Source organism: Eurosta solidaginis, chromosome 3, assembly GCF_040869045.1.
Source record: "Eurosta solidaginis isolate ZX-2024a chromosome 3, ASM4086904v1, whole genome shotgun sequence".
NCBI classification, from domain to species: Eukaryota; Metazoa; Arthropoda; class Insecta; order Diptera; family Tephritidae; genus Eurosta; species Eurosta solidaginis.
The window spans coordinates 1,309,576-1,331,990 of NC_090321.1; the positions used below are offsets into that span (position 1 = coordinate 1,309,576).

Genomic DNA, 22,415 nt, shown 5'->3' on the forward strand with positions numbered 1-22,415 from the left:
TTTTTCGGCAGACCAGTCAGTCAGACCGGGTTTAGGTTTGAAGCCTCCCTGGAGTAAGTGAATGAAGGATTGTCCCTCCGCAAGGAGCTAATCCTATAATTTTTAACGAACCGCTAGATTTTGAGGCAAAGACCCCGGATCTGTCCGACATGGCCAAAACTACGATTCCTTAAATACATAAATATGAACAAAACCTTTCTTAAATAATATTTTTATTTAATAGAAAAAAACACGTTTTTTTAATAGAAAAAAACAAGATTTTCAAAGTAAGTTGCCGCCACCGCCGCAAACCTCTAGTTCGGTCTTTAAAGGGCAGTATGAGAGCGCGAAAGTCCCTCAGCGGGTTAGGGGGCTTAGAATATACCCGCGCTAGGTATGCCTGTCGTAAGAGGCGACTAAAATACCACATTGATTCAAGGAGTTGTGTAGCTAAACCTCTCAAGGGGTTGCCAGCGCAATATATAACTTCTCCCACCCAATTGTCAACCTCACCTACCCGTGGCGAATCCTGTTTCATTAACAGCAGAGGCTCTGGCAAGGCCTTCGGGGAGTGTCCTTATTGCTACAACAACAACAACCAAGTAGGTATTCCGGCACCGACAAGGTGGACCGGCAGACTTTGCACTAAATTTCAATATCAGGCTCTAGTTTCTGACGCTAATTCTTCGACCCTCAACCATTGTAGGTACTTTTTGCAAGTCTCATAAATCTGTTTCAGATTTACAATTGTGTTATGACTAATATAAGAAAAAGAATTTTTATTGTGTCCCCTTTCCTGATAAATAATAAATGGAAACATTCGTGTTGCAAAAGAAATATTCAATTTCATTTCAATTACCCGCAACACTCACATAGGCAACTGGCTTGTAGGTAGTGTATAACCTTTAACTGCGACAATGTGTATGTATGCATGTCAATTGCAATTTTTACTTGGTTACCAAAGACAAGGAAAATGTTTCCCACAGAACCGAAAAACCGCTGAAATTACTAGAAAATTTTCTTCTGCCAAGTTTCTTTCTACAGGGGAACAGACATGGCTGGTAAGCAAAAAAAAAAAAAAAAATCAACGGGCTCATATGGAGAAGTCAATTAGTTTTCGGTTTTTCCAGAACATTGCGAGGTTTTGAGCGTTGTGTACAAAACAAGTGTGATATCTTATCCGTCAACTGCCTGACTACTTTTACCGTTGGCAGCACGATAGTCACTTTTTGAACGGCTTAATTTTGATCCCACTCCATTAGTGGACCAGCCAGGGTAATTTTTTATAAGCGCGGCCGAAGGTCGCCACCCCAGAAAGGTGTTCTGCGCAAAAATACTACGGATACGACCCCCGGTTTTCCGTTTTATTGATTGGACAATTTTTTGGGAAATAATTCTATTGAAGTAAATTAAAAATTATATATGACTTAATACAAGTGTGGCAGATTTTATCTCAGTGGATAAAAAAGAAAAGTACCAAAATCGTGGCTACTGCCTAAAACGGACCAAAAAATTTCCCAATGGACCAGATAGGGCTGGGAGGAACCACTTTTGGCCTAAATGGCAACCGTGGTGTAAAAATATATATTAAAATTATTATATATTAAAATTTATTACTATTATATTGTTGATTGTTAGTTTTAAAAAATTACAATACATTTTAAAATATTGGTTAAATTTCATGATGTGATTTAAATGAAGTTTTTAATTTGTTTATCTCAGAATTCATTTAATTTTTTTACAATTGTTGAAAAATTGTCAACCATGTCTTGTATTTGTTGTACAAGTAATTTATTCTCAGAACTTCTTTCAGGATATTCAGAGAGCGGGGAATTGATTATACCAAAATAACATTTTCAGATATACCGTTAATTTGGGAGATATTTTTTTATTTTTTTTTTTTATAACTATCATTGAAGCACATAATAAAAATAGAGCTTACGATTTCTTCTCGAACAGAAGCGAGATTTTCGAGACCCGAGAATTCGAGAACTCGACTACTCGCGAGATTCTGGTGTTTCGAAGAGCTCGTAAATCTCACGAGTTTCTCGACATAAACTTAATCGCTGTATGGACAGTATTTATACACTTGATTTTTTTTACTAGTGACTTCTTACTTGATATTTATTATACTGTGACGAATATTAGCATCACTAAGCTGCTACTAAATAAATGCACAACAACCACATATGTAATAGGAGTATTATATTGTAACGAATTTACTGCAAACCCTCTTATTTGCAACCTTCTGCTAAGTTCGAATCACTAAACTGTTGAATAAATAACTCCAATATTTAATAATGCAAAATGGTCTTTATTAGACTATTTCAAAATAACACTATACAGTGCTTGCATTCCAAACTACATGGTCTTCGGGACATTGCATCAGCATTTCCATGGGTACTACCTTTTCGATGCTCAATGGAAAAGTCATAGTTTTGTAGTCGCTCGATCCACCGTGCCAATTGTCCTTCCGGATTACGGAACCGCAGAAGCCCTTCAACGCTGCGTGATCTGTCCTGACGCGGAATCGCTGGCCGTAGAGGTATTTGTGGAAATGTTTAATGCACTCTACCAATGCCAACAGCTCTCTCCGTGTAACGCAACAGTTCCTCTCTGGTTTTCCAATTGAACGGCTGTAATATGCAAATACCTTCTCCTGTCCATCGACCAGTTGTGATAAAACGCCTCCTATAACATATCCGCTCGCATCTGTATCTAGAATAAACGTTGCTCCTGAAATCGGATATGCCAATATTGGGGTAGTGCACAAACGCTTTTTCAATGTTTGGAAAGCTACTTCTTGCTCCTTCTTCCATTCAAAAGCTTTATTTTTTCTTGTTAGCTCGTGGAGACTATGGACTACCCTGCAAAATTTGCTACAAATCGGCGGTAATATGTGCACAGCGCAAGGAAACTTCTCAATTCATGCAGATTCTGTGGTCTTGGCCAATCCTTCACTGCTTCTATCTGTTCATTCGCGGTGCAGATGCCCTCCGTCGTTACTTTATGACCCAAGTAACTAACTTCCTTCTTGAACAGAGAACACTTTTTGGGACTAAGTTTCAGACCAGCACCAGCTATTCTTTGGAAAACCTCCTCCAAGTTCTTCAGATGTTCTTCGAAGTTCTTTCCCAATACGATGATGTCGTCTAGGTACACTAAGCATGTTTTCCAACATAGTCCTTTTAGTACCTGATCCATGAGTCTTTCAAAAGTAGCTGGTGCACTACATAGTCCAAAAGGCATCACTGTAAATTGCCAAAGACCATCACCGACACTGAAGGCTATTTTTCCTTGTCTTCCGCCTTCACCTCCACTTGCCAGTAGCCACTTTTCAAGTCCAATATGGAAAACCATTTCGTACCACAGAGCGAGTCCAGAGTGTCGTCAATTCTTGGCAATGGGTAGCTATCCTCTTTCGTGACGTCGTTCAACTTGCGGTAGTCTACGCAAAACCTCATTTTCCCATCCTTCTTCTTCACAAGTACCACAGGTGAGCTCCATGGACTAGCTGATGGTTCGATGACGCCGCTGTCGCTCATTTCTTGTACGATTTGACTCACAATTTCCCGTTGTGGAGCTTGACGGATCGGCCTCGCATCTCCAGTGTCAATTTGATGTTTCACAACGTTGGTGCGGCCTGGTTTGGAACCATCCTGGTCAAATATGTTTGCGTACTTTAGGAGCAGTTGCTTTGCCTTACTCTGTTAATCTTCCTCTAGCCCCTCCGTCCATGCCGTGATGTCTTTTGAAAGATCAGTATTACTAGATGAAACGTGTTCGTGGAGCTGTTCACAGTTAATAACTACTTCAGCCTCTTGGCATCTTCCCAAAGTAGTCATTTGAAAGATCAGTATTACTAGATGAAACGTGTTCCTGGAGCTGTTCACAGTTAATAACTACTTCAGCCTCTTGGCATCTTCCCGAAATAGCTCCTTTGGCCAGTTTAAGTGGTGACTTGAACTCATTGAGTACTCTTACCAGAATACGTCCATCTTGTTTTGTCATAGCCAGGGTTTTTCCTACAAGTATATTCAGTGCTGATGTGTTTGCTGCTTCTACAACCCACAATTTGTTTGTCCCACAATCTCCATCAACCTTTGCCCAGATGACTGCTTCGGATGTTGGTGGTATTTGCTGACTCTCTTCCACCAGCACTCGTTTACTGCTGTAGCCTCTCTCGTAGCCGAAATTAAGTGGCACACATGTTCTTATATCGCATCGTCTTGCTTTGCATATCGATCTTGATGCATTGGTCGATTAAGAAGTCCACTCCAATTATGATTTCATCTCTGCCACTATAAAATTGTGTAGTACCGTGACGTTCCCAATTGCTACTTCACATGCTACTTCTCCCATTACCTGGGTGTCCCCACCCGTGGCTGTACGTAATCTTGCTCTAAGCAATGGTCTTATCTTCTTGTTAACTAAATCTCATCGAATGATGGAATGGGATGCACTCGTATCTACAGTCAGTAAACGTTCCTTTCCATCCATGTGCCCTCCGACAGTAAGATTGCTTGACCTTCTTCCATTTTGCGAGATAGAGATTATGGGGCATTCAATTGAGGGAGCCAGCTGTCGCCCCTTGCGGCTGACTCTCTTTAGTTTAACGATTGAGTGGACTTGGAGATTTGCTCACCTCCTTCAGCTCTGCGTTTACGACAACCCACATTGTTGGAACTGTTAGGGTTGGTGTTGCAATACCGCGCAATGTGCCCTGGCTTTTCACACTTAAAACATTTGACTGCATCATCTTCTGCTGCGTACCCTTCAATACTTCCGAAATTGTGTCTACCCACTCTGGTCTTTCTACTTCCACACGATGAGCCTTATATGCTGGTTTACTCAATAGGGAGGCAGTTTCGTGAGTCAATGCATGTGATACCGTTTCAGCAAATGTTGGCTTTGGGTTTGCGTATGTGTCTCGCTTCGTTTCGACGTCCCGTATGCCATTTATAAAACTCTGGATTTGTACCCTCTCGGTGTATTCCACGGGTGCGTCCGCATTTGCCAAATGAGCCAACCTTTCAACATCCGAAGCAAACTCTTGCAAAGTCTCATTAGCTTTTTGGTAACGGTTTTTCAACTCTATTTGGTGTATCTGCGCCCTGTGTTCGCTTCCGTATCGCCTCTCTAGAGCACTCATCAATGTTTCGTAGTTGTTCCGCTCCCCCTCGGGAATAGTCTGTAGGATTTCAGCAGCAGATCCTTTCAATGCCACGAATACTGCAGCAACTTTATCTTCAGCCCTCCAGTTGTTGACTGCTGCGGTCTTCTCAAACTGAATCTTAAACACCTGGAAAGGAACAGAGCCGTCAAAAGATGGAATTTTTACCTTCGTATTGCTTGCTGAAACAACTGGGCGATTTAGTTGCAACTCTTGTATATGACCTCGCAATGTTTCAATCTCGGCATCGATTTTGTTCTCAAATTGCAAAATTTTTGTGTCCTGCGCCTCCATCTTCTAAGAAATACGTCCTTCTTGCTCTTCCAGTTGTGCAGAGATCTGCGCTGATATTGTGCCGACATTTCGGGTATTCGTGCCTCTTGTGCTTCAATCTTCGATGTTATACGGTTCTCCTGAGATTCCAGTTGAGATGCTATACGTGTCTCCTGTGATTCCATCTGTGATGACATATACGTTTTCTGTTTTTCCTATTGAGTTTCCATGTTGGATGTAATCTGTGTCGACATTTGTGAAATACGCGTTTCTTGTGCTTCAATCTTTGACGTTATGCGGTTGTCCTGCGATTCCATATATGTCTTCTGTTCTGCCAGTTGAGATGACACTGTCGACGTTTGAGCAGATATTGCAGCTAAAATTATGTTCAAGTCTGTGCTCGTAACTGTCTGCGATGTTTCACTTTTCTCTTCAATTTTTGTTGTCTCCTCGCCGTCAAAGGGAAAGACATACTCTTCCACGTTAATTCCCTCTAGTTCCATTGCCTTTCGTAGTCGTGCCTGAAGTTCGAGTTTATTGCCGGTTGTATTCAATCCATGGCTCTCCAACTCCTTCTTCAGTTGCTGGATCTTCAATTCACTCCACTTTGCCATGTCCAAGTTGTATTCGAAGTCTTCGGAATTTATTCAACAATTCCTCTTCTGACACCAATCGTAACGAATTTACTGCAAATCCTCTTATTTGCAACCTTCTGCTAAGTTCGAATCACTAAACTGTTGAATAAATAACTCCAATATTTGATAATGCAAAATGCTCTTTATTAGACTACTTTCAAAATAACATTTCCATTGCTCGACAGATAGCGTGCTTAATAAAAACTAACTCTCGCGCCTCTACTGTTGGTGATTTTATACTCTGTGATTTCCTCGTTGCATCTTCTAGGCGCTTCCAGAATTTACTTAGTTACTGCCATATAATTATAACTACAGATGCACATGTATAGCTTCTCATATGCGCGTGTATTTGTGAGCGACACTTCCACAATTACAATTGCATACTTTTGGGAGCATCTCAGATAAGATATCTGCATGTGTTTGTGCATCTCTTCTCCGCTGCGTGTACGTACATATGTGTAGACATAATTATTGATTCGTTTATGTAGATACATAATGATTGATTTATGGATGTGCATACAAGTCACTTTTAGCATCGGCTTAGAGATGAGAGTACCCCTTAGTGTTGCTAATATTCGTAACAATATTGTAACGAATTTGCTGCAAATCCTCTTATTTGCAACCTTCTGCTAAGTTCGAATCACTAAACTGTTGAATAAATAACTCCAATATTGATTAATGCAATAATGGTCTTTATTAGACGTACTTGAAAATAACACTTATAATTCGCAACTGATAGCTTGCTTAAACGAAACTGATTTTCTAAATAATTCTGGTATTGCTCGCTAGATAGCGTCTTAAATCCAACTGATTCTCGCGCCACTACTGTTGCTGCCTTTTATAGTGTTTGGTTTCCTCGTTGACATTTCTAGGCGGTTCTGTTCTAGAATCTAGTTGTTTATCTGCTATAAGCTTCTCAGCTATAACTATAGATGCACAATTTGTATAGCTTCTCTCACAGCTCATGTTTGTGAGCGACACTTCCACAATTATAATTGCATATCTCAGATAAGATATCTGCATGTGTTTGTGCGTTGCTTCTCCGCTGCGTATACGTACATATGTGTAGACATAATGATTGAATTATTGATGTGCATACAGTCACTGCTTAGCATCGGCTTAGATATGACAGTACCCCTTAGTATTGCTAATATTCGTAACACTGCCCTCCACCTAAGTCTGATCGTCCCGATCAGACAAATTTCCTGATCTAAACGCCACTAGCATCTCCAAATGTACCACTTTTCTACTTCGTAGTTTCCCAATGGTTTGTATGCGGTAGATGGTGTCACTGATCTTCTTCAAAACTTTGTACGGGCCTTCCCAACTGCACCGAAATTTGGATGGAACACCTTTCCTCCGGTGAGGGTTGTATAACAGTACCAAATCTCCCTCCAAGAAACCTTCCGCATTATTGTTCTCATCGTACCTGCGTTTCATCTTGCTACTCTTTATCCTTGATCGTTCGCTCGCACTCTGTTGTTTGGCCAATGAACTACTTTGTAGAGCTTGCTCTTGACGGATTGGCTTCACATAATCAGTATCGTTCCGACGTTTCCCAACAGAAGTGCGCGCTGGCTTGAAACCACCCTTGCATTCTTTCTGGAAAATTCTTTCAGTCGTTTTAGTGCGTCCATTAGGGGTTGTCAATGCCAGTGTTTTTCTCGCAGGTACCTTTGGTTTTGATTTGTTTGGCCCATTCGTTCCATCAACCTTTGCCCGATCTGCTGCCTTTGACTTTTGTGGTCTTTGTCGACTCTTATCCATCAGTACTCGATTACTGCTGGACCCTTTTTCAAAACTGAAGTTAAGTGGTATATCCTGGTTCTTATAACGCATAATCCTTCTCTGCATGTCGATCCTGATGTCATAGACAACTAAGAAATCTACTCCCAATATGACTTCATCAATAATCTCCGCTACAACGAATTTGTGTAGAACCATGACCTTTCCAATGCGCCCGTATCGACATATCAGTACACGCTCCTTGCCATCCACATTTCCTTTGACGGTAAGACTGTTCGATTTCCTTCCAGTTTGCGATATAGGTATCACACGGCATTCAATAGCTGGGGCAAGTTCTCGATCTATACATTTGACTCGCTCTTGCTTATCTCCTCCAGCTTTGCGTTTACGACCAGCCAAGTTGGAACTACCATGACAGTTGCTGCAATGATGTGCAATGTGACTTGGGTTATCGCACTTGAAACTCTTCATAACTCCGGCATTTTTTTGTTGTAATCCCTTCAGTGCTTCCAAAATTGTGTCTACCCAATCTGGCCTTTCCACTTCCACGCGATGAGCTTTGTATGGGGGCTTACTCAAAAGTGACGCTGTGTCCTGAGTCAGTGCATGGGAGACCGTTTCAGCAAATGTTGGCTTTGGGTTCGCATATGTAGCTCGTTTCGTTTCTACGTCCCGTATGCCATTTATAAAACTCTGGATTTTTACCCTCTCGGTATACTCTGCGGGTGCATCCTCATTTGCCAAATGAGCCAACCTTTCAACATCCGAAGCAAACTCCTGCAAAGTCTCATTAGCTTTTTGGTAACGGTTTTGCAATTCTATTTGATATATCTGTTTCCTGTGTTCGCTTCCGTACCGTCTACAGCAGCCATCAATGCGTCATAACTGTTCCGTTCGTACTCTGGAATAGTCTGTACAATTTCGGCAGCTGGTCCTTTCAATGCTACGAAGAGTGCAGCAACTTTATCTTCAGCATTCCAGTTGTTCACTGTTGCGGTCTTCTCAAATTGTAGCTTAAAGACCTGGAAAGGAACAGAACCGTCAAGGGATGGTGTTTTTACCTTTAGATTACTCGTTGATTTGGGCAATTTAGTTGCAACTGCTCGATACGTCCTCTCAGAGCATCCACCTTGGCCTCGATTTAGTCCTCAAATTGTAAAATTTTTGTATCTTGCGCCTCCAACTTCGATATTACCCTTATCTCCTGTGCCTCCAGCTGCGAGGATATGCGGTCCTCCTGTGCTTTCAACTGCTCAGCCAACTGAGATGTCATATATGTCTTTTGCTCTTCCAGTTGGGATGCCATATATGTTTTCTGTTCTTCCAGTTAAGTTTCCATCTTGGATGTAATCTGTGTCGACATTTCTGACATACGCGTTTCTTGTGCTCCAATCTTCGATGTTACTTCTGACCACATTTCTGACATTTGCGACGACATTGATGTTACTATCGATGTTTGTGCAGATATTGCAGCCAAAATCGTGTTCAAGTCTGTGCTCGTTCCTGTCTGCGATGTTTCGTTTTTCTCTTCAATTTTTGTTGTTGTCTCGTCCACATCAGGATAAAAGACATACTCGTCCACATCAATTCCTTGCGACTCCGTTACCTCTCGTAACCGTGCTTGAAGTTCTATCTTATTGCCGGTTGTATTCAATCCACGGTTCTCCAACTCGTTTTTCAGTTTCTGGATCCTCAATTCACTCAACTTTGTCATGTCCAAGTTGTATTCCCAATCTTCGGAATTTATTCAACAATTCCTCTTCTGACACCAATTGTAACGAATATACTGCAAATCCTCTTATGTGCAACCTTCTGCTAAGTTCGAATCACTAAACTGTTGAATAAATAACTCCAATATTGAATAATGCAATAATGGTCTTTATTAGACGTACTTGAAAATAACACTTATAATTCGAACCTGATAGCTTGCTTAAACGAAACTGATTTTCAAAATAATACTGCTATTGCTCGCTAGATAGCGTCTTAAATCCAACTGATTCTCGCGCCTCTACTGTTGCTGCCTTTTATAGTGTTTGGTTTTCTCGTTGACATTTCTAGGCGGTTCTGTTCTACAATCTACTAGTTGGTTATCTGCTATAAGTTTCTCAGCTATAACTACAGATGCACAATTTTTATAGCTTCTCTCACAGCTCATGCGCGTGTGTTTGTGAGCGACACTTCCGCAATTATAATTGCATATCTCAGATAAGATATCTGCATGTATTTGGGCGTTGCTTCTCCGCTGCGTGTACGTACATATGTGTAGACATAATGATTGAATTATTGATGTGCATACAGTCACTGCTTAGCATCGGCTTAGAGATGACAGTACCCCTTACTGTTGCTAATATTCGTAACAATATGCTAATAGAAAATGCTCGCAATGTGTTTTGAATTCGAAATCAAAACAAGATAGCCTATAAAATGTTTGTGATTGTAGCAGCATAAGTGTGACAAGAAAAAATTTAAATTAAGTTACATTCGATTATTGAATACAAAAACAAAAACCTTTAAAGAGCAATATATCGGCACTCTGATGTTGTGAAATGTACCTAGCCTTTTGTAGCAATATAGGAGTATTACATATAAGACAACAATAATAAAGCAGCCACTATTATGTAGAAGGCGACGAAGAGATATCTCAAACACACAAATATGTAGTCATCAGCCGAAGTAGTTACTCACACATACACACGCATATGGCTATGGGAGAGGCGTGGACTACAGATATACATGTATATCTGGTAACTAACCAAGCATGAGCTACAACTGTTCGCGAAATTACTATACTTTAGGAGCAATGGGTGAACGAGGAAACCGAGAATATAAAAGCAGCGCAACCTGAGTAATAACGAATCAGTTTTTATTTAAGCACGCTATTGGTTGTGAAGTATAATTTTGAAGTACTACTCACAAAGTAATCTAAATAAAGACCAGTTGGCAATACTGAATATTGAAGTGATTTATTCAACAGTTTAGCGATTCGAACGTTAGCATAAGGTTTCAAATAAGCGGAATTTCCCCAATTCGTTACAATTGGTGTCAGAAGCGGGATTGTTGAATAAATTCCGAAGATTTCGAATACAACGTGGACATGGCAAAGTTAAGTAATATAAAGATCCATCAACTGAAAAAGCAGTTGGAGAACCGTGGTTTGACTACAACCGGTAATAAAACAAATTTCAAGCACTGATGTGGACGAGACATTAACAAAAGTGGAGGAAAAGAATGGAAGTCCGAGTCCAGTCGCAAGCGGGTAGAATAATGCGATATTGGCTTTGTTATCACAGATATCGACTAAAATGGAAACCCAGGAAACACGTATAACAGAAAGTATAACATCTCAATTGGAAGAACAGAAAAAATATATGGCCTCCCAACTGGAATCACAGGAGACACGACAAGAAACACGTTTTTCCGAAATGTCGACACAAATTACAACCAATATGGAAGCACAAGAGGAGCGCTTATCATTGCAGGTGGCACAAATAGCTTCGCAGCTAGAAGCACAGCGTACACAGTAGTTGCAAATAAATCGCCCAGCATTTTCATCGAGTAATCCAGCCGTAGCATTGAAGGAGCCAGCAGCCGAAATCCTACAGACGATTCCCGAAGGAGAGCAGAACAACTATGAAGTATTGATGGTTGATGTAGAACGACGTTCCGGAAGCGAACACAGGAAACAAATCTACCAAATAGAATTGCAAAACCGTTCCTAAAAATCTAACGAGACTTTACAGGAGTTTGCTTCAGACGTTGAAAGATTGGCTCATCTCGCAAATGTGGACGCACCCGTGAAATACACCGAGAGGGTAAAAATCCAGCGTTTTATCAATGGCATACGGGATGTGGAAACGAAGGGAGGTACATACGCAAACCCAAAGCTGACATTTGCTGAAACAGTATCGCATGCGCTGACTCAGGAAACAGCCTCGCTTCTTTGTAAGACAGTTTTCAAAGCACGCCGTGTGGAAGTAGAAAGGCCAGTTTGAGTGAACTCAATATTGGAGGCGCTGAAAGGATTGCAGAAGCGGAGTGATAGAGTAATCAAGTGCTTCAAATTCGGGAAGCCATATCACATTGCACGTCATTGCGGTCTTGACCCTTGTGGTTCCAACAGCATGGGTGGTCGTAAACACAAAGCTGGAGGAGATAAGCAAGAGCGAGTCAGATCTAAAGATCGAAAACTTGCCCCAGCTATTGAATGTCCTGTGATATCTATCTCACAAATTGGAAGAAAATGGAGCGGTCTTGCCGTCAGATGTTATGTGGATGGCAAAGAACGTGTACTGACTGTATATATGGGCGCATCTCATTCTTTAATCCGATCTGATTTGGTCAACAGGAGAGTAAAACCATTACCTGGAGCAAGATTGCGTACGGTCACTGGCGAGTATAACCAAGTCCAGGGAGAAGTGGTATGTGAAATCTTAATTGGAAAGGTCACAGTCGTTGTGGCGGAGATCGTTGATAAAGTCATATTGGGAGTGGACTTCTTAGTTGACCATGACATCAGGATCGACATACAAAGATGGAATATGCGCTATAAGAACCAGGATGTACCACTGAACTTCAGTTTGGAGAAAGGGTTCAGCAGTAAGCGAGTGCTGGTGGAAGCCATTCGACAAGGACCACGTCAAAGGCAGTAGATCGGGCAAAGGTTGATGGAACGAATGGGCCAAACAAATCAAAATCAAAGGTAGCTGCGAGGAAAACACTGGCATTAACAAACCCTAATGGACGCACTAAAACCAACGAAATAATTTACCAGAAAGAATGCAAGGGTGGTTTCCAGCCAGGACGCACTACTGTTGTGAAACATCAGAACGATACTGATTATGCAAAGCCAATCAGTCAAGCTCAACCTCTTCAAAGTTGTCCAGTGGCCAAGCAACAGAGTGCGAGGCAACTAGCCAGGTTAATGAGTAGTAAGATGAAACACAGGCACGACGAGAACAATTCGGAAGGTTTCTTGGAGGGAGATTTGGTACTGGTATACAACCCTCACCGGCGGAAAGGTGTTCTATCCAAATTTTGGTACAGTTGGGAAGGCCGATAAAAAGTTGACAAGAGGATCAGTGATGCCATCTACCGCATACAAACAATTGGGAAACCACATTTCGGTGTTTTTTACTTGTGGTTTTATGGACTTTTTCGCTTTTGCTCCAGAAAAATTCGTAAGCTCTATATAAAACAGCCAATGAATAGATTAAATTGAATGTCGAGAAGCTCGCGAGCCTTACGATTAGTTCGAGGTTCGAGAATCTCGCGAGAAGGCGAGCCTCGCGAGAAATCTCTTTTCGAACAAGTTCGAGAAATCGTAAGCTCCATAAAATAATAACCCCACAAGATGCACACGTATTCGTGTCTAATTTTTTTAAATCTTCGCATTTGCTATGAGTATGGATTAATTTCGTTACATCGGTGTATTTTATAGTCGTTCATTGCACGCAAGAGACGCCAGACATAAAACATACCAGAGACGTCAAATCAACCTGGCCGCTACCTTCAATGAGAAGAAACAATTCGAATTTTTGTTTTTGAGTGTTAACTTCAGGTTTGGAGAGCTACATATGTATACCACATACCGAACGGCATCGTTACGCTTGATAAATTCTATCGAAGCTTTTCATAGCAGAGTTACACTCGAAAGGCTTATACCAAAACACTGCCGAAACGCGGCCTCGTATAGACAAAAATTCTATCATTTTAAATTTTACAAAATAAAATTGATAAATTGGCTTTGGTGGTCTTGGAAGGACCGGTTTTTTAGTACTAGTAACCGTACATCGACATTATTGATGGTCGCGTGCCTAGTACGCATACGTGAGCCTGAAATTCAACGACGGAAATTACAATTGTTTTCCTTGTAGCTTGCACAAATAATAATACAACATTGTCATGGAAAACTATTTCGCTATACATTTATTATATTCTTATATCTAAAAAGTTCGATACGATAAATTTTACATCAATAAAACCGGCGAAGTGGCGGTAGGCTTGCATTGCTTGCACTTTTCCTTGGTAAATGCATTCAGTTTTTTTTTTTTTTTATTAAATTGTCAATCTATAAAAATATGAGTAACAGTCTTTCGATATATTCTCATATACAAATAAGATTGCCAGGTCAATCCTCCTAATTCGACTTTCACCCTCTTGTCGCGGAAAGTTGCACGTTTGCCAGTTTCGTTATTTTGTCGATTTTCCCAGTTACCCGAACGTGTCTTTGGTAAGTTTTAAGTGAATTTAATAAAAATAATTTTTAAAACTTACCGTCCAACCGATTTTATCGCCTCCACATAAATATTCCATCTTTATAGGCAGATCTCCGCGATCGAAGTACATTCGAAATGTTGTTTTAGGTCGCTTATGAGTGCCATTGGTGAGAGTACTGTGGGTTTTTAAATCTAATTCCAATTTGGATACTGCTTTCTTGCCACTGTTAAGCGCTTAAAATCAAGTGAACAGGAAGAAAGGTATAGCTTATGAACATTTAAAAAAATATAATTTTTTTTTATTTTTAATCGGGCTCGAAAGTTTAGTTGGGCCTAGTATTATATATATATATATATAGTATATCTATACCAAGTCACAAAAGCAGTTTTTCATATACAAACATAGATGAGTTGAACACAAGCTTATGCATTATGAGTAGATTGCACGTATTTTTATGGAGAACGGTAAATGAGCGACACGGGCGCCATCTGATATTGAAAATTAGCCAACTCCCAAATTTTGTTGCAAGCAAATCATAAGAAGAAGAATTTGACATTTGCTTTGGCTAAGAGTGTTGGCACACTTTGCAAGTCTAATTATTTTTCCCACTCATTGGTAAGTTAGGTTAGGTTGAACTGGCCGGTCCATGAGGACCTCACATAGACTGATTGAGTCCGTAGAGTTACCAGAAGTTTGTTTTAACGACCAAACTGAAAAACCCTTTCAAAAATCAAGACCTATTTTATAAAATAACTCCGTCCTATTGGCAAATACTAGAAGCTTCCTAGGACTTAAGCCACTTGCTGCTTCTGGATCTGACAGCTGTATCACTCCTAATAGCTGGAGTCTTAGCCTGGCATCTGCTATCACTGACCAAGCCTAATTTAAAGGCATGTGACCCCATAATGCAGTGTCCAGTCAGAATACCCGTCATGATAGAAGCAACTTTGTAAGACCTACACATAATCTTCGACACTTTATAGCCCCGCGCTTGAACCCACGCCTTTCCCGCTTGGTCGATCATGTGCAACTCTCGCCTTCGCTTAATCTTGCCCAGTCTAATTGGGACGTCTACGGAGCAAGCTTCAAGGGATGCGCCCTTTTTAGCTAGTTCGTCCGCTTTTTTATTCCCATCTATTCCCATATGTCCTGGTACGCAATATAGATGTATGCTTCTCCCTGTCCCGATTCTCTCCAGAGACTGCTTACACTCTAACACGCATTTAGATTCTGTGCTATGCGAGATTATTGCCTTAATTGCTGCTTGACTGTCAATATAAAAGTTATCACGGTTGCAGCTTAAGCTATTCTCTTCCAGGGTTTCTACTGCTTTGGTTACGGCTAATATTTCCGTTTGGAAAACGCTACAGTAATCCGGCAGCCTGTAAAATCTGCTTATTTCGAGATCAGCACAGTATACCACAGACCCTACTCCTTCCACTACTTTGGAACCATCTGTGTATACATGTATCGCCTGGTCCCCCATTTGCGCACCCTTGCGCCAACCGTCCACCTCTGTTGTGGCCTTAAGATCTCCCTCGAAGCGTAGATAGTGAATCAGGTAGTCTGTTCGTCTTGTGATTGATGACGCTATACTACTATGGCCATATGGTCGGCGCTCAAGCTGCCCCGAGGCACCGAGCCTGGTTGCGGTTATTAATGCTTTGTTCTTTGCTACGAGGTCTACAGGTGGAATGTGCAGAATGGCATACAGTGCAGCCGTCGGGGTTGTTTTCCGGGCTCCCGTAATGCTAAGCATCGATAGTCTGCATACCCCCTCTAATTTTTTGGGGTATGTTTTTTTGTGTGGCTTTCCACCAAACAAGTACTCCATAGTATAGAATAGGGCTTACAATCGCTGTAAAAACCCAATGAGAAAGAGAGGGCGATAAGCCCCACGTACACTCCAGCATTCTTTTACATGCATATAGTGCTGTTGAGGCCTTCTTGACCCTCTCTTCCACGTTGAGCTTCCATGACAGCTTACTGTCTAGGATGATTCCTAGATATTTTGTGCAAGGTTTCTCTTGTAAGATAACCCCTCCTAACTTAGGCCTGGTCAAGTTTGGGACCTTGTGCCTCTTTGTAAACAAGATCATATCCGTATACTCCGCATTGACTTTCAACCAAACATTAGATGCCCAGGTATGAATATCCCGAAGCGCCCGATCCATCAAAGAACTAATCGTTGGAAGGCACTTTCCACTTATGACAATTGCAACGTCATCTGCGTAAGCCGTAAGTTTTACGAGTCCCTCATCGAGTCGCCTGAGCAGTTGGTTGATGAGCAGCGTCCACAGCAGAGGTGATAGCACCCCTCCCTGCGGCGTGCCCCTGTCCACTGATTGTAATGTAATCTTTCTGCAATTTAACATGCACCGAATCCATCTGATTAAGGCAGGATGTACTTTAATGTGATTAAGACCATCCATAATCGCACATTTTGCAACATTATTGAAAGCCCCGGCAATGTCCAAGAAGACTCCTAGAGCATACTCCTTATTCTCCAGGGATTTCTCTATGCTTATTACCACCCTATGCAATGCGGTGTCTACCGACTTGCCTTTGGTGTACGCATGTTGTGTTGTGGAGAGCAGCTTTTCATCCACGTTGGACTTTATGTACACCACATCTATCAGCCACTCAAAGGTTTTGAGCAGAAATGATGTTAAGCTAATGGGTCTATAGTCTTTGGGATACACTTGACCGATCTTCTCCGCCTTTGGTGGAAAAGCTACACGAGAAGTTCTCCAAGAGTGCGGTACATGATTCAGTCTTATGCACCCATCGAATATTATTTTAAGCCATTCCACGACCGCCCTACTTGAAACTTGTAGCAGGGCCAGGAATATACCACCTGGGCCCGTCGATTTAAACTTAGAAAACGTTTTCACTGCCTACTCGATCTAGGTATCGGTCACCAAGCCCGGCACTACCCGCTCCGTTATCGAAGTGTGAGTGCTGTCTGCTGGCTCTTCTAAACCATCTCCCGATGGGAAATGTGTGTCGAGAAGCACCTCAAGGGATTCCTCACTATCACGTGACCATTTCCCGTTCTCTTTCTTTACTAGTCCCTGGACTATGCTAGGACTTTTTTCAACCGTGCTGTTTCGCTGGAGCACTCTATGTCCGTACAGAAACTTTTCCATGAGTTTCTCTTCTCCCTGGTAATTTCACGCTTGTAGATCCTCAGTAGATCCCTGTACTCGTCCCCACACGCTTCGCTTTCCGCGGTCTTTGCGAGCTTAAACATTTGTTTTACCTGTCTTCTTAGAAGACTCAGCTCATAGCTCCACCTTGGCGGCTTTACTTTTCCTCTGAATCTTCTTAGAGGGCAAGCTTTGTTATACGCAGTCATAAGCGTCCTTGTTAGGAATTCATTCGACTCCTCCAGTTCCTCTACATTGGCAACCTCTTTGGGTTGTCCCAGTTTTGTTTCTACATGTTTCTGGAATTTAGTCCAATTCGTTGACCTAGGGTTTCTAAAGGTTCCTCCCTTCTCTACCCTCTTTAGGGGGATGCTGAAGCTGATATACGCATGGTCGGAGAAGGATGGTCTATCAAGAACCATCCAATCATACCTTGATATATTACGCTCGGAGCTCAATGTAATATCCAGAACATTGCTGGATGTTGGACCAATATATGTAGGGACATTTCCCCTGTTGGATATCTGCAAATTGGTTTGCAGGATGTAACAAAATAGAGATTCGCCTCTCTCGTTCGCATCTGCTCCTCCCCACGCATTGTGGTGCGCATTTGCATCTGCGCCTATGACCAACCCCCCTTTGCGCCCTTCCCCCTGTACTAGCCTTTCGCACTCCATCAGTGGAACCTCCGCAGCATCGGCCATGTAGCAGGATGCCAGGATAAGTGCCTGCTTATTCCTTTGCTCAACGGCCACCACTACGAGGTCCTCAGTAGTGTACATAGGCAGCATATAAGAATACAGCTGTTTCCTTACCATTACTACAGCTCGCACCCGTCCTTCCGTTTGCGCATAGTAAACGCCAAATCCGCGCGCGCTAAGTCCAGAAACCTTTCCTCCCGATGAGAGCCACGGCTCCTGGATCAGCGCCACGTCAAACAAACCCACCTCAAGGGTTAGGAGGAGTTCACTCGACGCCACCTTACTGTGTTCGAGGTTTATCTGTAGGACTCGCAGCACCATTGGGCTGTTTGTCCCCCTCAAGCACCTTCATCGTGACGTCGTCGTCCTCTCGTTGCCCTTTTGGTTTAGATTGTTCGAAGCCCCCTTCAGCCCCTTGTAACTGTTGTGTCGGGTGTTCCTCTGTGCGAGTCACAGCACCATTTGGCGGTTGGTCCTCTTCTAACTCCTTCGTGGTGACGTCGGGGACCTCCACCTGTCTTTTTTCCCTTAGGCTTTTGAGGACCTTTTCGACTTCGCCTACCTCTAGCGTGTTAGGGTTTTATCCTCGGGACTTCTTTTCCTGAGTCGCATGTAAATTTTGCCAGTGCCAAAGGACATTTTGCCAAGCTGCGTGTACAAAATATCCTCCGCCTGCTTGTTTATTTGGAACATGTAGAACTGACCTTCCTCCGTAGGCCCAGATACAGTAAGTACCTTCCAATCCTGCGTCGGTATGTTCGGATTCTGATTCTGCAGAAGTCGCAGTGTATCCTCCTACTTCATCACGCATGGTATCCACACCTTAACTTTTGGTACCGTAGGGATTTGCGATTTATCCACCACCTCGAACCGCGCGTTCGTGCCTTGCCTTTGGAGGTTTGGAACCATTTCCTCCAGCCACCGCAAGCTCGCGATGTTGTCGCACGCTATCATCTTCACACCATTATACCATCCCCTCGAATCAAAGGTTGGAAGGGGCTTACTGGGTTGTTCCCGCATTACCCTAAGCATTAAGCTAATAAGTTCCCTTTCCACAGATCTCCACCTTTCAGTAGTCATTTGTCCGAAAGGACTGCTACGATCAGCCAGCGCCACAGTCAATGACTGCTTTGCCACATCACTCATCTTCTCGGGAAAAGCCGGAGTCTTAGTGTTATCCCTCTTTGGCACCTCCGAGAAAGCCGGAGTCTTGGCGTTAACTCCCTTTAGCACATCCGAGAAAGTCGGAGTCTTAGCGTTATCTCCCTTTGGCTTATCTCCTACTTCCGTAGTTGGAACTTCCCTCTGACTCGAAGCTTTCGAGGTAGTTGCTACCTCATGGCCGCTGAGAGAAAATCCGGACCTGGGGCCAAAAAAAATACGGGCCCCCATACTAAAATGAACATATTCTCAAAATCAAAATTACCATCTTTTACATATTTATATGCATTTGTATATACATGTATATTTAAGCGTATACATGTATAGTGTTAACTACTTTGTACTCTTTTCTTTAACTTTTAAAATAATTTTTAATTGAGTTTTCGTGTTAACTTAAAATTTTTTGAATAACTTCAAACAAGAAAATTCTAATTAGTATGCAAATTCTAAACTAAAAAAACTAAACAAAAATAAAATTATAAACATCAATAAATAACATAATATTTAAAAAAAAAAATATTTAAATATTTGGTTAACCACCAAATATATTGGCGATCCTCAATCGAACCAATTAAATCGCAATAAATTCAAGAACAATATATTATATTTTTTTTGACAAAAGTGGTGTAGTTCTTTCGCGCAACCAATTTTTCCCATCTAGCTGAAAGTAGCTAGTAAAAGAAGCTCATAAGAAGTTTAAATATATCTTCAACCGTCACCTTATCAATATTAAATGCAAAACCGAAAATATAAAAGACACGTTTGGTTCAAGTCATCATGAATTGCTAAACAAAATTTAAAAATATATAAAGAAAAATGAGGACAACCCAGTGTAGCTCGTGAAATAGAACATTTAATACATGAGCGAAATGAATAGTTAAACCGAACCCTTCGCGCTTAATTATCTATATATATGTATATACTCATAACAAAAGTTAAAAAACCTGTTAAATTAATTGTGATAAAACGTTAGAAGACAACCAATAAAGGATGTACCATTGTCGCAGAGTGTTTAACAGTACACCTGATTTTGTTAAAAGTAGGCTTTGTAACCAGACAAACAGTTATTTATATACTCATCAAAACGTGTGCTAAACTTAATTTTTTATAACGTGACATATACAATAGCAAAATGAAATCGCACCAACAAAGAAAAATAATCGTATAACAAAATTATTCCTTAAATTTACCTGAAATTCCGACATAAAAACATTTTCACATAAACAAATAAACTAAAATAAAAGTTTATCATCTAAACAAAATTAATCTTAAGAGATAACAATACAAAGATGAATAAAAAATCAACAAAAAAAGAAATTTTTAAAAATTGAACAGATACCAAAAATCATAGTGCAGATTTAAAAGATAAAACTGAAATGTCATCCACAAACAAAATAATTTCCTCATCTCCAGATATCTACGTCATTCACTGCTGTATTTTTAAATGAATTTTCACATTCTATTTCACTTATTGAGCAACAAAATCATAAATGCCATTACAAAACAACAAAGCCATTGCATAAGTAGACGGCAACAACGATGTATTTAATTGTTATCACGTCCAAAAAACGCAATTGATTACCTAAAAATCTCTACAATCATCAATCAACTACTTATTAATTTTAATATTTTTTTATTAAATTAAATTTTATGTAAGTATAATTTTTATTTTAATATTAAATTAAACATTTTTCAATTATAATTTAAATTAAAATTTTAAACCTTTTAAATTTTCAAATTTATTTTAAGATTATATTTATATTTTAACAATTTTATATAAATTATTTAAATTTACTTAATTTTTTTTTTATATAAAAATAAATATTTTATTTAAATTGTTAACTCCCTTTCCAAAAAATTCTTAAATATTTTCTAATTTTCAAATTTTTCATTTAAATTTTTTTTTTATATGGTTCTACGTTCACCAGTACGAACTCTTAATTTTACAAATTCGGAAAATCAAAATAATAACTATACAAATAACACAATGACTCACAATACAACTCAAAATTCTAACATTAATACAACACAAAACAACATCTCTAATATAACACAAGATACTTCAACACAAAATAACTACAAATGTTTCTTCTACTAAATCTATTAAATTACCACAATTTTGGCAAGATTGTCCTGACGCCTGGTTTTTGCTTGTTGAAGGACAATTTGAAATTAACAATATCAATGATGATAATTTAAAATTTCAAAATGTTTTAGTTACTCTTCAACGAGATACTATATCTAATATTTTAGACGTTATTAACCCTCCTCCTCTTTTCAATATATATGATACAAGGAAAAAATTTTATGTGAAAGATTTCCTCTTAGCGAAGAAAAACGATTAGAACAATTATTTTCAAAAACTGAACTTAATGATCGTTCACCGTCTGAATTATTCAGATTTATGAAATCACTTATAGGTACTGACTCCATTGTAAGTCAAGAATTACTTTTGAAATTATGGATTCGTAAATTGCCACAAGAAATACAAATCCATTTAACTTCTAGCAAAGATGAAATAATTATTTTGGCTGACAAACTTTTTGATTTAATCAACAAACCTCATTCTTCCAAATCTCCTATAGTTTCGAGTATAAATAATAATATTTTAGAACAATGCCATTAAAAATTTAACTGAATTAACTATGGCTATTTATCAAAATTTAAATAAAATTTCTAATGATATTAATCAATTACAAATTCGTTCAAGATCTAAAGATAGAAATAGATCTAAATCTCGAACTTTTTCAAGATTCAGAAATTTTTCAAACAATCGTAATTTTAATTCACAAACAAATATTTGTTGGTATCACAAAAAATTTAAGAATAACGCTCTTAAATGTATACCACAATGCAATTTTAATCAAAATCATAATTCAAATTCCGAAACGATCAACTATGACGGTGACGGATAATGGAACTATTATTAAACCTACTCGTCGCCTACTCATATTTGATAAATTCAATAAACTTAATTTTCTTATCGATACCGGCGCAGTTGTATCAGTTATTCCTTTTTCTAAATTTAAAATTTATAAAAGAAATTCGGATCTTACTTTGACTGCAGCAAACGGTTCTTCAATTGAAACTTTCGGTACAAAACTACTTAAAATTGATTAGAGATTTTGAATTTCCATTCATTATTGCGAATATTGATACACCAATTTTAGGAGCAAACTTTTTAGAAAAATTCGGAATTATTGTCAATATTAAAAATAAAGAAATAATAGATTCTACTACAAAAATTAAAGTTGCTGGATCTTCTGGATTTTCTGATATTTTCTCACTCAAAATTCCTATTGTCGAAAATAAGTTTTCAAAATTACTTAATGAATTTCCGTATATTACTTGTGAACCAGATTATACTAAAAAAGTTAAACAC

The 22,415-nt window shown here is 39.8% G+C and overlaps 1 protein-coding gene across 1 annotated transcript in view; it reads right to left on the reverse strand.

Moving 5' to 3' along the window:
• The window catches only part of LOC137243056 (parkin coregulated gene protein homolog), a 50,093-nt gene that overhangs the window by 21,790 nt on the left and 5,888 nt on the right, over window positions 1-22,415 (reverse strand). The window contains exon 2 of the mRNA XM_067770228.1: window positions 14,080-14,255. Within this exon, the coding sequence (XP_067626329.1) occupies window positions 14,080-14,255 (176 nt within the window). The remainder of the gene's footprint in view (window positions 1-14,079; window positions 14,256-22,415) is intronic.